This window comes from Poeciliopsis prolifica, unplaced genomic scaffold (genome assembly GCF_027474105.1).
Source record: "Poeciliopsis prolifica strain line A6 unplaced genomic scaffold, Auburn_PproV2 SCAFFOLD136, whole genome shotgun sequence".
Lineage (NCBI taxonomy): Eukaryota > Metazoa > Chordata > Actinopteri > Cyprinodontiformes > Poeciliidae > Poeciliopsis > Poeciliopsis prolifica.
In genome coordinates this window covers 547,240-568,800 of record NW_026562511.1, presented here as the reverse complement: position 1 = coordinate 568,800, position 21,561 = coordinate 547,240, and the positions used below count along the sequence as shown (strand labels likewise).

Below are 21,561 nucleotides of genomic sequence, written 5' to 3'. Positions count from 1 at the left end.
TTGATAATAAAACTTTTGTATTTAATCCTTATTAAGTCCAAAAACAGAATCTTGATTCACGTCTCATTGTCTTGGATTTGAGGCTCCGTCAGGTGGAAGGGTGGAGGAGAACATGGACGGGTCCGGTCCATCACGGGCCAGAACAGAATCACATGGAGGCTTTTGGATCCAGCAGATTTAAAATCTTTAATAGAAGCGATTCAGACACTGAATCCTTCATCTCTGATGAATATAAAACATTTCATGCAGCCGCTCAGTTCAGCAGGTAAAGTCTTTAGAAAGTCTGGATGGCGGTTCTGAATCTGCTCCTCCGGGTCCAGTAGAGAAAGAACGCTCCAGCTCCCAGTGAACCCGACCAGAACCAGAACCAGAGGATCAGGCCACAGCAGGGATGAAATACTGCAGAGAAACGTCTTCATGGAGCAGGACGAGGTGGACCACGTTCTGATGGACAATATCTGAGGAGACAACACAGGGACACTTTACCGCTGCTGCAGAAGAACCGCTGTGGACCTGAAACGGACCAATGCTGAGCCCGGCTGTCCGGGTCCAACAGAACCGTCCTCCAGGAGGCAAAACATCATCAGCAACACAGATGCTTGTTTCTGGACTGTTTTGGACCTGCAGGTTTGGAAGCCCAAAGCACCCGGTTCTGTTGGACCGGACTGCGTGACAGGAGCTGTGGTTCTGGATGAACTCAGAATCGGCGGCGGGACTCACTGCACAGGGCCTTGCTGGGGTTGACCTGCTGACCCACGAGGAACTGCTGCAGCTTCCTGATGTCCACCGTGACCTCTGCCATGACCTCTGGGTCTCTGCTCTGAGACGGACCTCCGTCCTGGGAGGAGTCCTCGCCTGCAGAGACACGGGGACGTTCAGTCAGTCTGAAGAAACCAGAACCAGAACCAGGACTTCAGTCTGGAGAGGAGATGTCACATTCTGTCCTTTTGCTCCTTTTATGAACCAACAGCTGAGACTTTGGTTCTGGACCAACAGGTTCTGGTCCAATAGGTTCTGGACCAGCAGGTTCTGGACCAACAGGTTCTGGTCCAATAGGTTCTGGTCCAATAGGTTCTGGATGTTTTACCCCATGCCGGGTTCCCCAGGTCTTTGAAGTGAGTGGTGACAGAAACCAGGTCGGTCTGGATCTTCAGGTTCATGTCTCCGTTCAGGTTGGCCTCCATCACCTGAAAACACACAAACTTTCCTGAAACGTTTGTTTTGTCTGAAGGAGAAGATTCCAGAGCATCAAACCTCCGATGAGGATCGGATCAATCTCTGGAACAAAACGAGCCTCAAAGACAAAACAAGAGGAACCAGAGTTACCTTTTCCAGGTTTGGTCCAAATATTAAAGCTGCAGAACGAAATGAAAGAAACTCCTGAAACGTGTCGCCTCCATGTTGGATCATCAGGAAATGATGATCATCAAACTCAAGATCTTAAAACTCAGTTTTTCTCTTTTTCTCAATTTTTCCTGAAGTTTTTCTTTGGCTGCTTTGAACTGAACTGCTGATCTGATGATCTGTTAGAAAAAAGCCGTTAAAGCAACAGGTTGTGTCTTGTTTCCATGGACACAAGCTCCACTGATCCAGACCATAATAACACATGAAGCAGCAGCTACTGGTTTTACTGGGACGTCGTCAAGGAGACGAATATGAAACAGAACCAGACTGAGGCTCTGATGCTGCGGCGCCATCTGGTGGCAGTTTGAGGTTCTGACAGCTGAACAGAACCGGGCTCTAACTGGACCTGGACCAGTCAGAGCTGGGAGTCCTACCAGGAAGTTAGAGAGGTTCTTCATCCTGTCCACCACACTCTTCATCATCTTCAGAGGAGGAAGGTAGACGCTCACCTGGAGAGAAACAGCAGGAGGGATGAAGACGAGACGACTTCGCCAGAGAAGAAGAAGAAGGAGAGGAAGATGAAGATGAAGAGGAAACGCTGGGATTGAAAAACGACCCACAAGATCCTCACATCAAAGTCCGGAACGCCGGCTTCCTGGAATTCCTGCCAGAGCCTTCGAGGAATCACGTCAACAGGAACGTCGTGAGTGACGACTCTGCCGACGCTGGACAGGGTGGGCTGGCGGGACACATGGAGGTCAGGGGTCAGAGGTCATCAGATAAACCACTGAACTTCATTCACTCTGAAGAAACGATTCATCAGTTAGAGAAGAGTGAACTAAGTTCTGACCCAGTCGGGTCTGACCCAGCCTTTGGCCCGCAGCATCACAGAACCTCTGCCAGTCAGGTTCTGGTTCAGGTTCTGGTTCTGGTTCTGGTTCGTAGCGGGCTCTAAAAGCTCAGAGATGATCAGAACAGAACCAGAGTTCTCTCACCAGCTCAGCAGCGACGGTAGACAGGCGCAGTGCTTCCTGGTCAGCTTCAGCTTCACCGACTTGGCGGATTGGACCGTCTTCAGGGCCCGGCTCCAGGGTTCTGGACTCACCTCCAGGCAGATCTCTTGGACCTCAGAGGTCACGCCCTCCATCTGGTACTCCTGGAAGAAGTTGGCCTGCAGGAGAACAGAACCGGTCACTAAAACGTCTCGGTCAGCAGCTTCAGGCTCTAAAGGTCTGTCTGAGGTTTTCACTCAGTTTCTGATCATTTTTATAGCTTTGCTGTTTAGGTTTGACCTCTGACCTCTGATGAAAGCATCTGACCCAGCTGTTTCTAACAGAACTTTCCAGACTCAGATCATCTGGTTGTGTTCAGCTCAAAGTTCTGCAGTTGCCTGGTTGGACTCAGAATCTGATTTTATTTCTGTCTCTCCTGTACGGCAAGCCGTTTTCACATAAAATCAGTTTCAACACAGATATCTGAAACTGGTTTCTGATAAGACGTATTAGTGACAGAAGATATCTCTGATCAGTTGGTGAATAATTTTACTACAAAATTACAGATTTAATATTTCTCTCATTACATTCTGATTAGTAGAAATGAGGTCAGATTTCCCACTAAGTTTATATCTACAATGAATTACTGACTATATCACCTATTTCAAGTATTCACAATTAAACTATGACTAGTTATAAAGAAAGTTCCAGGTGTCTCACTTTTTGTATTTTTAAATAGTAGAGAAAATTAAATTGCAGATATTGTGAAATCAAATAATAAGTCACAAATAAATTAGTAATCTGGGATTATAATCCCAGACATAATTGAACTTATCTTGAATTATTCTTACGAGTCAGAATGTAAACACAGATATTTTAAATTACCATTCCTGGGAATGTAAATCTAGTTGTAACAAATCAAATTGTATTTTTAGAAATCTAGAATGTAATTACAGAGTCAGATGAAACGTATTGCATGTTAAAAGAATCAGGGATTTTCAGATTCTCCTGCAGCATCAGATGGAAAAGCTGCAGGTTCCTCCAGACTAAAGGCCAAAGCTGCAGTTTGTGACCCTGCAGATGATCCGGGATGAAACCGTCGGACCTGCAGCAGCTGACACCACATGCCGACTCCTCCGTTGGTGACTTTCCCCGGCACGATGAAGAACAGGTGGTCCGGGGTCAGCCGCAGGACGCAGGTCTTGGTGAGCTTGGAGATGGTGGTGACCACTCCTGGACAGAGGAGCAGCTTTAGACACAGCTGGTTCAGGATCAGGCTAAATGATGAAACCTGGTCTCGGGATCAGGCTAAATGCTGAGACCTGGTCTCAGGATCAGGCTAAATGCTGAAACCTGGTCTCAGATCAGGCTAAATGCTGAAACCTGGTCTCAGGATCAGTCTAAATGCTGAAACCTGGTCTCAGGATCAGACTAAATGCTGAAACCTGGAGGATTTCAGTATTTATGTGGGAAGATTCTGGAATTATCTCACAGATTAAATGCACACAAAACCTCTGCTGTTGAACTAAATAATAGTTTTATTTTTTAAGGTTTACGAACCAACAACAGACTGAAAAACTGTGAGTTTCATTAAAACAACTGAACTTAAACTGATTGATAAACTTAATCTATTATTAGTTAATAATTACAGTTAATAACTGGAAGACAGTTTTTCTAGCTGAACAAATATTTTAGAGGATAAACTGGGAGCTGTTAGTCACCTAAAGTGAACATTTCCTCACATTTGATCACACTAACAAGCTAACGCATTAGCATCTCAACAAGCTAACATGCTAACAGTTTAAAGGGACTCACTGGTGAAGTGGTTCAAACAAGCGATGTCGGTGATTTTCCCCCGAAACTTCATTTCAACCTGAAAATAAAAAGTTTCTGAGGGATTTGAACTCAGTTTAAATTCGGGAGCCAGGCTGTTTGGTCCGTTCCTAAATACGGTTCGACGGAAACAGCGGCTTCTCTGTCAAAGGTTCCTCCTGACAGAAGATCATGAACATTGAGCAGTTGGTGAATAATCTGAAGCTATTTTCACATCTTTTAATGGTGAATATCAACAACACTTTAATTCATTAGAATAAATGTTTTCAAAAGCTGCTATAAAATACATTTAAATGATGTAACAGAAAAAACAGACAAATTTAGGCCCTTCCAAAATGAAAGTTATACTAATGACTTTGTTTTCCCAACTGACAAACTATTTGATACTTAATTCATTGAGAAATAATATTTTGTTTCTATGTTATCATTATTCATTGTCATTATAATTTATCATCAAAATCACTTTCTAGACCTGCTCCAAAAACTGTTTGTCACAAAAGAGAGATGCTGGAGCAAATAAAACTTTATCTTCACTAAGTTTTAGATTCAAATTTTTATGAAGAATAAAATAATATTTCATTTAAAATCAAAAGGTTTCATTGTCTTACTGAAGAAATCCTCATTAACTCACAGAGCTGTTTGCAGCAGCTGATAAAATGACAATTTCATATGAAACATTTGCAGAAAACATCTAAAATATTTTCACATTTTACAAATGGGAAAAGTAAAAATACATGTTAATCCAAAATCTGCATCAATAAGAAAATTTTTGAGTTGAGCTTTATTTTATTTTTCTTGGTTACAGAATGAAAATTAAATAGAAAAAAAAACTTTCCAGTTTAATCAAATTCAGATAAAAATGTAAAAAGTCTCTAAACAGAGTAAAGTTTCATTTTCATCGATCCAAAGAAAAGAAACGATATCAGAAATTAAAGTCCACAGTGGAAACAAACTGCAGAGAGTCCTGAAGTCTTCAATGCTGCTCCATGAGAAAATAAACATGGTGAAAATCTTTCAGGTCAAAGGTCATCATGATCAAATTAGAGTCTCTAGGCTCAAACTGCTGCAGCTTCTGAGGATCAGCAGGAAACAGAGACATTACAAAGATGGTGTCCTCCACCTGCAGAGAGAAGCAAGACGCACAGATCAGATCAGTGAGTTTCCAGCTTCTCTCCAGCAGCAGTCAGTGACGCAGCACATCCAGTAGAAACAGCAGCAGGGCCTTCAGTCCTGATCAGAGCAGCTTCCTTTCAGCTCTCATCTTAACGTGTTGCAGTGAACACACTGAGCTCCAAGCTCACACACCTACACACACTTTCAGCATCCAGTCTGCTTCCTCTGCAGGTTCCACTCAAGTCCACAGTGGAAACAAACTGCTGAGAGTCTGAAGGCTTCACTGCTGCAGCTGCTGCTGCTGCATTTAGACACAAACTGCTGCTGATGAACATCTCATCTGCTGCTGGAACATCAGCTGACTGTCCAACATGGAGGCTGTCCCTGAACACATCTGGATGAGACTGAGGACAGGAGGACACATGTCCAGATGGGAGGAGTGGACTTGGGCAGAAAGAGCAGCTGCTGACTAAATGAATGATGGTTTGTGAAATCAGAGCCAGTGGTTTCCAGGCTGCAGTCAGACTGATCTCAGAGCTGTGACCAACATCAACCTGATCACTTGTTTTTTATCTTTTCTACTAAGTCTGGCATCATTACCAGTGTTCCTGTTTGTGGGGACAAAAACGTTTCTCCTGTTTTCATTATTCTTTTTGAGAAGATGAACAAAAAACAAAATATTGCGTTTATTGCATTTTAATAGTAATAAGGACCTGTGAAAAAAACAATACAACAAACTACTGATATTAGAAAATCTCATTAGTTCTTTTGAGTACTTCTGTATTTTAAGCTAATACTTTTAAATACTTAAGTTTTTTCTAAAATAAGCACTTCAGAACTTTTAACCAAGCTACTTTTACTTTAAGCTGAGCGAGAGTATCACTGACCTCACTTCTCTCATGCACTGACCTCACTTCTCTCATACACTGACCTCACTTCTCTCATACACTGACCTCATTCTCTCATGCACTGACCTCACTTCTCTCATACACTGACCTCACTTCTCTCATACACTGACCTAATTTCTCTCATACACTGACCTCATTTCTCTCATGCACTGACCTCACTTCTCTCATACACTGACCTCACTTCTCTCATACACTGACCTCATTTCTCTCATGCACTGACCTCACTTCTCTCATACACTGACCTCACTTCTCTCATACACTGACCTCACTTCTCTCATGCACTGACCTCACTTCTCTCATACACTGACCTCACTTCTCTCATACACTGACCTCACTTCTCTCATGCACTGACCTCACTTCTCTCATGCACTGACCTCACTTCTCTCATACACTGACCTCATTTCTCTCATGCACTGACCTCACTTCTCTCATACACTGACCTCACTTCTCTCATACACTGACCTAATTTCTCTCATACACTGACCTCATTTCTCTCATGCACTGACCTCACTTCTCTCATACACTGACCTCACTTCTCTCATACACTGACCTCATTTCTCTCATGCACTGACCTCACTTCTCTCATACACTGACCTCACTTCTCTCATACACTGACCTCACTTCTCTCATGCACTGACCTCACTTCTCTCATACACTGACCTCACTTCTCTCATACACTGACCTCACTTCTCTCATACACTGACCTCACTTCTCTCATACACTGACCTCATTTCTCTCATGCACTGACCTCACTTCTCTCATACACTGACCTCACTTCTCTCATACACTGACCTCATTTCTCTCATGCACTGACCTCACTTCTCTCATACACTGACCTCACTTCTCTCATACACTGACCTCACTTCTCTCATGCACTGACCTCACTTCTCTCATACACTGACCTCACTTCTCATACACTGACCTCACTTCTCTCATGCACTGACTCACTTCTCTCATACACTGACCTCACTTCTCTCATACACTGACCTCACTTCTCTCATACACTGACCTCACTTCTCTCATACACTGACCTCACTTCTCTCATACACTGACCTCATTTCTCTCATGCACTGACCTCACTTCTCTCATACACTGACCTCACTTCTCTCATACACTGACCTCATTTCTCTCATGCACTGACCTCACTTCTCTCATACACTGACCTCACTTCTCTCATACACTGACCTCACTTCTCTCATGCACTGACCTCACTTCTCTCATACACTGACCTCACTTCTCTCATACACTGACCTCACTTCTCTCATGCACTGACCTCACTTCTCTCATACACTGACCTCACTTCTCATGCACTGACCTCACTTCTCTCATACACTGACCTCACTTCTCTCATGCACTGACCTCACTTCTCTCATGCACTGACCTCACTTCTCTCATACACTGACCTCACTTCTCTCATACACTGACCTCACTTCTCTCATACACTGACCTCACAGTCTTTACAAGATCCTTCAGCTGCTGAACATTTGACTCCTTCAGGTCGTTTCCTCTCAGGGTCCAGTTCAGTCAGATGGGACGGGTTGGACTTCAGAGCCGAGGCCAAAGAAGCACAACTACTTTTAGACAACTTGCAGCTCTAGTCTGAGAAAAGAATAAAAGATGTGAGCTGAACCAGCAGGTTTCAGGTTAACCAACCAACAGAATCAGTTAAAGAGTCTCATGAATATTAATGCCAACATGTTGGTGCTTCAATAAAGACCTGCTGACTTCAGCTCTTAACTCATCATTCAGTGATTATATATCCTAATTTACTACTAGTGTCTACCATGGGATGGACTACTAGGTATATTTTCCACTCGTCTTATTTTCAGGCAATTTTCAGCTTCAGTCTGAAAACTTGCTGGAAATGTTGCTGGGAATAGGAATTTCTCCCATTGCCAGGTCTAAAGTCACTGGATTCGTTGAAGTTAAATCTGCAGCCCAACACTGACGTTCAACTCATTGTTTCAGGTTTCCTGGTCATTTTATAAATCATGGAGAAAGTGTAATACAGGAAGAAACATTAATTGGACCCGATTGTGGATCAGTAGAATATCAACCATATGTCTGTCTGTGGTTGGCAGGACACAGACTTTTACCTATCAACAGACTTTTCAAATAGCAAACACTGAAACATTCTAATTTACTTCAATATCTGTAGCTTGCATTGAGGATTCTGTAGAAACCGACAAAGATCCTTCACTCCAGCATCTTTCAGGTTGTTCTGTCTCAGGTCCAGTTCTGTCAGATGGGACGGGTTGGACTTCAGAGCTGAGGCCAGATGAGAACAGCTGATCTCTGACAAACTGCAGCTCATCAATCTGGATAAAGAGCAAAAGTCAACTGAGGTCAGCATATGTGTTCAAAGGAAATATCAGCAAATAAATTACAAAAATGTAAATAGACTTGAAACACGCAGAAATAGAACATATTAATACTGGCGTACAGCAGTACTTTAAAAATCTACTTTCATATCCAAACTCTGACAGAGAAATTCATTATTGTACTTTTCTTTAACAGAGAAATATGGCGCATCAGTTTGTGTGTGAATGGCAGGCGACTACAAAGAGCTTCCAGCTCCTGCTGAAGGTTTTAAGGAAAGTTTTCCTCTCTGCCTACGTTTCCATCCAACTGTGATGTGAATTTTGAGTGAATTCTTGAAATCTCACCAAAAAGAAAATGCAGTATCAGCATGTTTTCATCTGGTTTGAAGCGACTCCAGATCCAATTGATTCAATAGATCTAATAATAAGACACAAACCACCAGTGGATGAGAGCGCCCCACCCTGAGGTTGTTAGAGTGTTTTTGCTGTTAATCCAGTTTGAAAAATCAATCTTTTATCCATTGTTTTTAAAGATGAAAATGATTCAATTCAACTGCATTTAATTTTCATTGAGTAATATTTAACAAGCTGAATAGAGAATCCACGACCCTTTACATGGATACATGTGACTCACACTTAAACTATGGACATGCGTTACCCATTCATGTGTAATTAATTAGTTCAGGGTTTTTATATGGATCTGGAGACTGAATCCAGACTCTGCAGCATGGAAGTACAAGCAGTAGCTAAAGTTGTTAAATCAGGGAACTCTAAAAGGATGCATTTGCTCCAAAGCCTCTTTAACTCTTCAATGTTCTGTCAGCCAGATAATGAGATCCACTGTGTCCATTGTCATTTGCAGCATTATACTGTTATTTTATTAACGACTTAAAATAAATGTTTGTAATTCAAACAAAACTTTGTCATATCAAAAGTCAAATAAACCTTGGCGTCTTACTTTAATCTCTGCAGCTTACAGAAGGGAGTCTGAAGAAAACCGCAGACTTTCTTCACTCCTGCATCTTTCAGCTCTTTGTTGTAGCTCAAGTCAAGTTCGATCAGATGTGAAGAGTTGGATTTCAGAACCGAGACCAGAGAGGCACAGCCGAACTCCGACAAACTGCAGTCCCTCAGTCTGCAGAAAGAAAAGACATGAGATGAAACTAACAGAATGAAGGTCAAAACTGAACTGTGAACAAATCAAAAGGAGAAAATTCATTTAACTGAAACCAAAAAATCTGAAATATGATGCAGTGATAGTCATGAACAGCAGTTGTAGAGTGGTGAGGTAGATGCAGTGATGAGAAATGATTAATTTAATGGTGATACAGTACAATAATCCAGGCAGCACAGATGGGCTGAAGTAGCAGCTGGAACACAGCTGGGTTTAAATACACAAGGAAACAACCAGGAGAAACAGGAGCAACCAGGACAACAGAGACTCAGTAACCAAAATAAACACAGAAAAAAACTAATCCTCACACTGACTGTGATGCTTCATCTAGTAACACAGATTTAAATATTTGAACCAAAACCAAAACATTTTATGACATATTATTAGAATATCTTGGTAGGAAAAAGTGGACAGCACCAGGCTTGAACAGTTTCTGCTGCCTGAAGAAGTTTAGTTCACTGCATGAATGCCGAGAAGTACAAGTCAACAACTGTTGAGGAATGGGACCCGCCTGAATGGTGAGTGACGGCAAAAAACTCTGGATCAGAAAACAACTATTCTATCCAACTATCAATCAATAACTTGTCTCTTCCCAATACGAAAGCTGCTGTCAGGCATCATAGCAACGATGATGCTATGAACACCTCAGCTGGCTCCTCTCGATGTGGAGGAGCAGCGGCTCGACTCTGAGCCGCTCCCGGATGACCGAGCCCAGCCACCCAACGGACGAAACCCATTTCGGCCGCTTGCAGAGCGATTGTATTGTTTGTTCTGGGGCGACTGTGGCTTTATGGTGGAGTAGTCGTCTTGCAATCGGAAGGTTGTAGGTTCAATTCCAGCTTCCTCCTGCCACATGTTGATGTGCCTGTGGGCAAGGCACTTAACCTCAAATTGCCTACTGGCGTGTAAATGTGTTTGTGAGTGCAAATGGATGAATGTGACTCTAGTGTAAAGTGCTTTTAGTGGTCAAAATGACTGGAAAAACACTATAAGTTCGGTCCACTTGTCATTTCTATAAACATTAAATAAATTATGAAAAAGTTAGCAAGTATTATTTTGTTGGCCAGGTTTATGATGAACCAGCAGCTCCTGAAATTTCTGTGCACTGCTATGGCAGGAACCAATGAGAAACTTCTCTGAGTAACAGAAACTACAGCAGGTCTGAACTCAGCGCAAAGATATTTGATTGGTTGAAATAGTACAAAGTATCAAGCAGGAAGTTATCGGCATAAACATTCAGCACCAACGCAACTAATCAAGAATAAACATTCGGACAATAGTGCTGAATCAGCATTTACCCAATAACGACATTTGGACTCACCGAGCCTTTTTACAGTTTCCCACGGCTGGAATCAGTCTGAGTCGCCCATTCTCTGATGTGATGTATTTCTTCAGGTCGAATTCATCCAGAACCTCCTCTGACATCTGCAGCATGAAGGCCAGAGCTGAACATTCAGTCTCTGAAAGCTTCTTCTTTGATCTGTTCTCTGATTTCAGAAACTGTTGGATCTCTCGATAAACTGAGAGATCCTTCATCTCCATCAGACAGTGGAAAATGTTGATGCATCTTTCAGGAGAGATTCTATCAGTGTTCATCTCCTTCAGATTGTTGATGATTCTCTGGATGGTTTCTGGACTGTTCTCTGTCTGACCCAGAAGGCCTCCTAACAGTCTCTGGTTGGACTCCAGAATGAGGCCATGAAGGAAACGAACAAACAGGTCCAGGTGACCATTTTTACTGCTGAGGGATTTCTTCATTACTTTTTTCATAAAGTGCTCTAGAGATTTTTCACAGTTTTTTTGCTGCAGCAAGTTCTTTCTCACCTTTATTTTCAAGTTGGTAATATCTTTCTTCAAGAACTTCTCCATCACCTCTGTTTTCTTGGTGGTGAAACAGTGGAACATGTAGACTGCAGCCAGAAACTCCTGAATGCTCAGATGAACAAAGCAGTAGACTGGTTTCTGGAAGATCAGATTCTCTCTTTTGAAGATCTCTGTACAAACTCCTGAGTACACTGAGGCCTCTGTGACCTCCAGACCACACTGCTCCAGGTCTTCTTGGTAGAACATGATGTTTCCTTTCTCCAGATGTTCAAACGCCAGCCTCCCCAGCTTCAGAAGAACTTCCCTGTCAGCCTCCATCAGCTCCTGTGGACTTGTCTCATGTCCTCCATGGTACTTGTTGTTCTTCCTCTTTGTCTGGACCAGCAGGAAGTGTGAGTACATGTCAGTCATGGTCTTGGGTAGCTCTCCTCTCTGCTCTGAGGTCACCATGTTCTCCAGAACTGTAGCAGTGATCCAGCAGAAGACTGGGATTCCACACATGATGTGGAGGCTCCTGGAGGTCTTGATGTGGGAGATGATTCTGCTGGACAGCTCTTCATCACTGAACCTCTTCCTGAAGTACTCCTCCTTCTGGGTGTCGCTGAAGCCTCGTACCTCTGTCGCCCTGGTAACACATGAAGGAGGGATCTGATTGGCCGCTGCAGGTCTGGAAGTTATCCAGATGAGAGCCGAGGGAAGCAGGTTCCCCTTGATGAGGTTTGTCAGCAGAACGTTGACTGATGATTTCTGTGTGACGTCAGAAACCAGCTGACTGCTGCTGAAGTCCAGTGAAAGTCTGCTTTCATCCAGGCCATCAAAGATGAAGAGGAGTTTGCAGCCAGCCAGCTGCTCTGCTGGGAGCTTCTGGAGTGTTGGATGGAAAACATGGAGCAGGGAGAGAAGACTGTGCTGCTGATCTCTGATCAAGTTCAGCTCCCTGAACGAAAGCAGAGCCACCACACTGACATCTTGGTTCTCCAAGCCCTCTGCCCAGTCCAGAGTGAACTTCTGCACTGAGAAGGTTTTTCCAACACCAGCGACGCCGTTGGTCAGAACCACTCTGATGGCTCCATGTTGGTCAGGGAAGGTTTTAAAGATGTCATGGCACCTGATTGGAGAGTCATGGAGGTTCTGGATCTTGGCAGCTCTCTCCAGCTGCTTCACCTCATGCTGGGTATTAACCTCTTCACTTGTCCCTCTGTGATGTAGAGATCAGTGTAGATCCTGTTGAGGAGGGTTCTACTTCCTGTTTCATCACTTCCTTCAGCCACACATTCACATCTCTGCCTCAGACTGATCTTATGTTCCTGAAGAACCTGCTGCAGAACAACATCTGCTGAAATAAAGAAGAAAACATATTTATAGAAAAAAACAGGACATAGTGTGATTTAGCTGGAACAAAAGTATCTGAAACATCTTGTTTCTCAATCAAAGACTGAACTGAATGTGTTTATAGAACAATTAGGCTGGAAATGACATGAGTGTTGCAATTATTACATGCTGCAGGTACACTGCAGCAAAAAATTGCCCAAAAATGTTGCCACCAAAAGGTCATAGACACCAATATTTTGTTGATCTGCCCTTAACTTTAATGTACAATAAGCTTCCATAATGTCACAATATGTGCTTTCATACAGTTTTACCAAAACCTCTAGCAGACCAACATCTGCTGAAACACAGAAGAAAAGATTTTGAAACCATGATTTTGTGTGACTAAGTTGGAACAAAATAATGTACAACATTAGGAATTGAGTGTCATTGTTAGAATTACGTTTCATATACAAATCTATATATATATCTTGTAAACTGTAATATTTTGTCAAAGTAAATAAAGTTTTCTGCCATTCAGACTGAGACCCTGTACTTTTTGTAACAACAGCAGAGCAGCAGGTTGTTTTTCTTCATACATCATTATGAACATGAGCTTTAAGATGTTCACTTTCAATGCATTGTCAACAAAGTGCTGAAAATAGACCCACTGCAGAGCAAAACCATAAGTTTCTGGGTCATATGCATATATTACATTTAGAAGCTGAAATACACAGTTAGCTGAAATAACTGATCACATAAAGATGTTTTAAAAACAGGCTCAACAGACGACAGAAGGAAGCTCTGATTGGAGGAGTTCAGTCTCACCTGGAGCACAGCTGCTCTGATTGGCTGTCAGCAGTCCAGCTGCTGTTCTGGGTCTTTTTCCACACTGGGGGCAGGAGGAGGGTCCAGATGGAGCAGACTGGTCCCAGTAGGACCTGATGCAGTGTCTGCAGAACCAGTGTCCACAGCTGGTGGAGACCGGATCCATCAGAACCTCCTGACACAAAGCACAGCAGGACGGCTGCTCTTCCTCACCAACGCTGCTCCTCTTCCTCCCTCTGTGAAGACATTTCTCCCTTAAAATAGTTTCTACTGAAGCTAAAGATGTTCATCCAGGTCTACCCAAAACCAGGCACCAGAAGCTGAGTCAGAACGTTGATGATGTGTGCTTCAAAACTGCTGGCACCTGGTGACCGGAGGCTTGTTCATCAGTCAAGCATGAATAAAGATGATAATAAGTTACTCCTGCTGATACCTGGGTCCTGGAGGAGACCCAGGTTCAGTCCTACTTTAGAAGAATTGGTTTAAAACCCTGACTGGTCTCTGCAGAGTCACATCCAGCAACATGTTCTGTGAATCTGGTTCTTACTGTGTGTCTGAGGATCCAGGCTCATCACTGAAGAATGGAGGCTTCTCAATGGACCGGTCACTCCTCACAGATGGACAGTTAGTTGTTCTCTGTCTTTGACCTCTGGGACACAAACATGTCATGATTCACATCACATCAATCAAAAACAAGCTATAGACACAAATTGCTGCAGACAAGTTAAAGCTTTAAAACACTTTCATTCCTTATGATACAGCTGACAGGTGACGATTCACTGAGCTGCGTCATTCAGGGACGCAACTCAGTCCCTGAAAACCTGATTCTGACCATTTGGATGGGTGAGCAAATACTTTTGGCAATATAGTGTATGTACTTGTCTCCCTGGATCAGTTTCTAATCAGGAATCAAAGTTTAAATTGTGGTTGGTTCAATGAGAAACTGGATTCTTACTCTGAGGATCCAGGCTCATCACTGAAGAATGGAGGTTGACAATGGACCGGTCACTCCTCACAGATGGACAGTTTGGATGCTGAAGGTTCTGCTCTCCGTCTTTGGTTCCGACCTCTGGAACACAAACATGTTCCAGAGTGAAATATTCAAAGTGTCTTGTTGAATCGTCCTAAATGTTCTGTTCATAACTGGGTTCTTCTGGTCTGGGTCACAAATATCAAACCAACATGGTGGTGTTGATGGTGGCGGTCCGAATGGCCGGTCTCTTCTCAGTTGTTGCATTTATTATTTATTTATTTTATGTTTTTTTTCTTTGACCCCAGAAAGCCTCTGAGCTCAACTATCAGCCAGAAGTTTTTGTTTTGAGAAACTGGCAACGGATAAACAATCAAAATCTGATCCATCATAACACGCCGTAGCAACCACATCATGGCAACCAATCTACTCCATACTCTGTCCCTCTGCTTTGCTGCTCAGTGTGAAATGTCCCCAAAAGTCTTTTTTTATTCATGTGAAATCCCATGGAAAAACATCTGCAGAGTCACGTCCAGCAACACGTTCTCTGAATCTGGTGAATCTGGTGAATCTGGTGAATCTAGTGAATCTGGTTAATCTAATAAATCTAGTGAATCTGGTTAATCTAATAAATCTGGTGAATCTAGTGAATCTGATTAATCTGGGGAATCTGGTGAATCTGGTGAATCTGATGAATCTGGTGAATCTGGTGAATCTGATGAATCTGGTGAATCTGGTGAATCTAATGAATATGGTGAATCTGATTAATCTAATGAATCTGATGAATCTGATGAATCTAGTGAATCTAATGAATCTGGTGAATCTGGTGAATCTAATGAATCTGGTGAATCTGGTGAATCTAATGAATCTGGTGAAACTGGTGAATCTGATGAATCTAGTGAATCTGGTGAATCTGATTAATCTAATGAATCTGATGAATCTGATGAATCTGGTGAATCTAATGAATCTGATGAATCTGGTGAATCTGGTGAATCTAGTGAATCTGGTGAATCTGGTGAATCTGGTGGATCTGGTGAATCTGGTGAATCTGGTGAATCTGGTGAATCTAGTGAATCTGGTGAATCTGGTGAATCTGGTGGATCCTGTGGATCTGGTGAATCTAGTGAATCTGGTGAATCTAGTGAATCTGGTGAATCTAGTGAATCTGGTGAATCTGGTGAATCTGATGAATCTGGTGAATCTGGTGAATCTGGTGAATCTGATGAATCTGGTGAATCTGGTGAATCTGGTGTATCTGGTGGATCTGATGAATCTAGTGAATCTATTGAATCTGGTGAATCTGGTGAATCTGGTGAATCTGGTGAATCTGGTGAATCTGGTGAATCTGATGAATCTGGTGAATCTAGTGAATCTAGTGAATCTGGTGAATCTGGTGAATCTGATGAATCTGGTGAATCTGGTGAATCTGGTGAATCTAATGAATCTGGTGAATCTAGTGAATCTGGTGAATCTAGTGAATCTGGTGAATCTGGTGAATCTGGTGAATCTAATGAATCTGGTGAATCTAGTGAATCTGGTGAATCTGGTGAATCTGGTGAATCTGTTGAATCTAATGAATCTGGTGAATCTAGTGAATCTGGTGAATCTGATGAATCTGGTGAATCTGGTGAATCTGGTGAATCTGGTGAATCTGGTGGATCTGGTGGATCTGGTGAATCTGGTGAATCTGATGAATCTGGTGAATCTGGTGAATCTGGTGAATCTGATGAATCTAGTGAATCTGGTGAATCTGGTGAATCTGGTGGATCTGGTGAATCTGGTGAATCTGGTGAATCTAGTGAATCTGGTGGATCTGATGAATCTGGTGAATCTGGTGAATCTGGTGAATCTGATGAATCTGGTGAATCTGGTGAATCTGGTGAATCTGGTGAATCTGATGAATCTGGTGAATCTGGTGAATCTGATGAATCTAGTGAATCTGGTGGATCTGGTGAATCTGGTGAATCTGGTGAATCTGGTGAATCTGGTGGATCTGGTGAATCTGGTGGATCTGGTGAATCTGATGAATCTGGTGAATCTGGTGAATCTGGTGAATCTGGTGAATCTGGTGGATCTGGTGAATCTGGTGGATCTGGTGAATCTGGTTTCTTACTGTGTGTCTGAGGATCCAGGCTCATCACTGAAGAATGGAGGCTTCTCAATGGACTGGTCACTCCTCACAGATGGACAGTTAGTTGCTCTCTGTCTTTGACCTCTGGACACAAACATGTCATGATTCACATCACATCAGTCAGGATGGGCGATGCAGGAAGCAGAAACAGGATTTTCCCTGCCAATGGGTTTGTGGTTTGATTCCCGGACTGAACGGCGGCTTCACTTCTATCAGACTGAAATCTACAACCCAGTACAGTTAGATTTATACTGGACTTGATATTACCATCAGGATGTGGATTTGATATTGAAAAATGCATTATGAATAAAACTGATTATTATTAATAATGTCTGGACACAAACTGCTGCAAAGGAACAGAAAAATAAAGTTCTGTTGGATCAATCTGCACATTTTCTCCACGGGTTCTACTGGTCTGGATCACATCCAGGGAATATATTTTTGTTTTTCTTTGTTCATTTAACTCTAAAAAGGACAACAGCTCATCAGCTTCAGGTCCAGAGAGACTGGGTCAGACTCAACCCTCATCCGCCTCATCAGGTTTTGTTTCTCAGATCTGGAGGCCATTTGCTCTGAGAGCTGATTAGTGTGGAGGAGAAAAATCCTGTTTTATCATGAGCAGCACCAGCACATGATGTCTGTGATCATGCATCACGTCTCTGAAGAACGTTTTGTCTTTGTCCACTGAAGACAGAAACGGATCAGCTGGGATCAGCCTGTGTGAAATCTTGGAACTGCACCTTTAACTTGTGTCTTTCATTTTATTCTTTGGTTTTACTTTTCAATAAAGTTTATGAATATTGGCACACATTACCTAAATCCAAAAGATTTCATGTTTAAAAATAAAAAATATTTGTATGTAAAACAAACTAATCAGCTGAATTATTTGAATCATGTTTGGATTAGCAGATCATTCTATGACACAAAGTTAAATATCTGGTTCTTTTGGGTCGATCAAAACTATAATTCTGAGGTTTTTTGTTTCTGAAAACATCATCGGCGTGAAGCTGAACGACTGCTGCACGTTCTCAGATCCACGTCCGTAATCCTGAGGATCACATGAGAATGAAGACAAGAAGAAACAAACTGGACGTTAAATGAGACCCAACAACAAAGAAGGTGCTGATAGCATGAAGCTCCCAGTTTAGAAGCTTCATGTTCCCAGTGGATAAACTGGACCATGAATCATTTGGGTCCAGTTCTTCTAATTCACAGCTGGATCCATTGTTCCCAGTGTAGAAACTCCTGAACCATCAGTGAATCGTTGTTTCTGTTTTCATCCATCAATTCATTCAAACTGATTTTCTAACATACTTTGTGTTTATTAAACTCCATCATCAGTTAAAAATCAAGTTACATTTTATTCAGATCAGCCTCTTAATGTTCGCTCCATCATGTCTTTGTGGAGAGACATTAATCAGAAACTGCTTTCTTACTTCATGTCTGAGGCTTCAGGGTGAAGTATGGAGGATATTGTTGACAGTGATTGTTTCTCTTTGACAGGAAGTTGGACCTGGATGGTTCTGTCCTGTCTTGCTTTAGTCCATCTTCTGAACTTCAGTCAGTCAGAGAGGGAAACCAGAACCAGTCGGGTCCCAGTGATCCAGTTCCAGTAACTGTCCTGTAAAGCAGAAAAAAATGATTCCCATCATCATGAACCTGATTCCAGCAGGAAACATCGGGCTTTGACTGTTCCTCTCCTTCATGGTGTTTCTGATGTCTGCTGGCTGGTATTTAGAGTCAGTTTTATATATTTTATCAGAATTCAGAGACTTTTTTTTACTTTATCTTCTGACCTGCAAACTAAACCAGAATAAAGTTCTTCTGTTTTCCACCAAGGACTTTAGCAAACTTCTCCAGAGAATGGTGAATGTGGATCTGATCGCTGGATCTGTAAACGGGAGAAAGTCACTGAAGATTCAAAATAACGAAACTGACAGACAGACAGACAACGAGCTCTGAGACAAACTGTCTCCCTCTCTTGAGACGTTACCCAAAATAAATCCCATCCTTTAGTTCTGAGAATCTGTTGAACGAGGCGCGCCGTTACGTCATGTTGGAGTTTGATATCATGCAGTCAGTGTGGATGCCTCAACTGTCAGATGTTGTTTTTCCTTGTGAATTCCCTTCGAAAGTGCAGAAACCTGTTCAGGGAATTCCTGTGATTCCGGTTTGATTGCTGCTGTGCTTGTTGCTGCAGCCTGATGCTGCAGCCTGATGCTGTAGCCGATGACCACAGATCGACAGAACGACCTGAATCTCAGCTTGTCCTTTGGAGGCAACATGAGAACTTTTCCATCCTCACAGATCAGGACAGAACCAAACGCTAACTGTTCAACAAACAGAAACAAATAGAAACCAGATCCCAACAAACCAACCAGCAGTTCCCCAAGCAGACGTCCCACTGGACACGAGTCTGAAACCAGGAATCTGAGGATCCCAACACGGAAAACCAGGAAGAATCTGCATGGTGGGTCCTCATCCCAGTCCAAACACACGACTGTCAGGATAATTGAGTCCTCTAAATTCTCCCGAGGTGTGTGTGTGTGTGTGTGTGTGTGTGTGTGTGTGTGTGTGTGTGTGTGTGTGTGTGTGTGTGTGTGTGTGTGTGTGTGTGTGTTACAGACTGGTGACCTCTCCAGGTGACCCCTGCCTCTCGCCCAAAATGTGTCACTAGAAACTGGCACCAGCAGCTCCTGACCCCAACAGGGTCAAAGGTGTAAAAAATGGATGGATGGATGAAGACGGAGCACATGACCCAGTTCCACTGTCAGGTCTAGAACTGGGTCCCTGTGGCTCAGACTTTAACATACTGATAGTTTATAAATCACTGAACACGAAAGATCTGCTGTTGTATCAGAACCAGAACCAGAACCCTGGTTCAGGTTTGCTCTATATCAGAACCAGAACCAAACATGGAGAAGCAGCGTTCAGCTTCTATGCACCACAAATCTGAACAAACTTCCAGGAAACTGTAAAACTGCAGAAACACTGAGATCCTTTTAGAAAAGACTGAAACCTGAATCTTTTATGTAAATCAGGTAAAATGTTTTCAAACACTTTGATCTGAAGCTTTGACAGAATCAGGACCAGCTGGTTGCTCAACATTCCTACAAAATGAACTTCCTCATGTTCTGTCTGTCCCAGTAAACACATCGATTCTGCTGAACATATCGAGAATGAATGCTGAATGAATGCTGAAGCTTTGGCCCAACGCTGCAATAAGAACAGAATCTGATCTCTGTCTGAATTTTCCTTCTGGTTTTTTTTACGTTTTTCCTCCCAGATTGAAACTGGTTCTGTGTTCAGATCCAGTTAAAATATGAACCTGATTCAGCTGCACTGCATGCAGTCAGACTGATTTACCTTCACTAAGCTGCTTTTCTCTGACATTATGAACATTATGAACATTATTATGAACATAATGAACATTATTATGAACATAATGAACATTATTATGAACATAATGAACATTATTATGAACATAATGAACATTATTATGAACATTATGAACATTATTATGAACATAATGAAGAGAACCAGTGAAACTTGCAGCTTTAAGATGTTCAAAATCTCCCACATTCTCAAATTTGGATTTTGTCTGAAGAAAAGCCAACAAAAAATTCAAACAGGAAATCAGAATGTGAGAGGAACCACTGATCCATGAAGCCGGGTATCAGCCTGGTTCCGAAGGAGAACCGGTGGTTCTGGTTCCATCCCAGAGGGAACATGAAGTTAACACTCACCTGATCCAGTTTGTGTCTTTGTTCTGTTTGTGTTGGAGTCTGAATCTGTTTCTGCTGAAATAATGCATGACTGCAACTGAGGCTCCTTAGGCTCCGCCCCCTGCCCAGGTGATTAAACACCTTTACTGTCATGTTTTCTCTTTGTGTCAAAGATGAACTGAGATCTGAAACACCGTTTAAACCAGCTGTGGTGTAAACGGAGCGACGTGGTTGAAGCAGTGAGAAGATGCCTGGAAAAACATGAAACAAACATAAACGAACCAGGAATAAAGACAAACATGGCAACAGAATTATAACCATGATTTCTCATCACACCTCCAACAACACAAGCCAACGATGACATCATCAGTATCCCTGTCACAGGAAGGCAGCAGTTATTACAATAGCGCCCCCTGCTGGACGATGGCACCACTTTCAATCTGACACAGATTGAAGTTCCTTCAATAAAATAAATTATTGAATTTTGAAAAATATCTTCAAACATGGAAACTGGAGGTGTTTGAGTTTTGGTTCTAGTGATTCTTCAGGTTTTGTTCTGATGCCTGAAGCAACGAAACAGCAGAAAGAGTTTAAAATCCTGAAACTCTCTCAATTCATCAAAACCTTTTCACATCCACGTTTCAAAAAAAGAGCAGATAAACATGTTTAACTTCCTGCTCACTAAAGAATGACATGTCTTAATGGAGACGTGACGAATGATGATGAGGAGGAGGAAGAGCTGAACTTTACCGTCAGTTTGCTTCTATTGGAAACCTGGAGGAGGCTGCTGCCACCTGGTGGCTGGTCCAGGTGTTGGCCGATCCAGGTGTTGGCTGCTGCCACCTGGTGGCCGGTCCAGTGTTGGCTGGTCCAGGTGTTGGCTGCTGCCACCTGGTGGCTGGTCCAGGTGTTGGCCAGTCCAGGTGTTGGCTGCTGCCACCTGGTGGCTGGTCCAGGTGTTGGCTGGTCCAGGTGTTGGCTGCTGCCACCTGGTGGCTGGTCCAGTGTTGGCTGCTGCCACCTGGTGGCCGGTCCAGGTGTTGGCTGGTCCAGGTGTTGGCTGCTGCCACCTGGTGGCTGGTCCAGGTGT

General features: G+C 42.7%; 1 protein-coding gene, 1 long non-coding RNA gene and 1 pseudogene across 2 annotated transcripts; all 3 read right to left on the bottom strand.

Moving 5' to 3' along the window:
- Window positions 1-31: 31 nt before the first annotated feature.
- On the bottom strand, window positions 32-4,258 carry LOC129355501 (checkpoint protein HUS1-like). The gene is given in 9 exon segments (XM_055025103.1): window positions 32-458; window positions 721-855; window positions 1,088-1,187; window positions 1,779-1,853; window positions 1,976-2,083; window positions 2,340-2,359; window positions 2,362-2,515; window positions 3,442-3,569; window positions 4,152-4,258. Coding segments are annotated over 9 exon segments (855 nt in total). The 5' UTR covers window positions 4,204-4,258; the 3' UTR covers window positions 32-375.
- Window positions 4,259-4,875: 617 nt separating this feature from the next.
- Window positions 4,876-13,875, bottom strand: LOC129355497 (protein NLRC3-like; annotated as a pseudogene).
- Window positions 13,876-14,205: 330 nt separating this feature from the next.
- Window positions 14,206-20,534, bottom strand: LOC129355508 (uncharacterized). Its single transcript, XR_008605281.1, has 5 exons — window positions 20,493-20,534; window positions 18,183-18,367; window positions 16,729-16,830; window positions 14,601-14,714; window positions 14,206-14,294 (listed from the first exon to the last, which is right to left on the bottom strand). It is a non-coding gene; the product is annotated as an uncharacterized LOC129355508 (long non-coding RNA).
- Window positions 20,535-21,561: the final 1,027 nt, after the last annotated feature.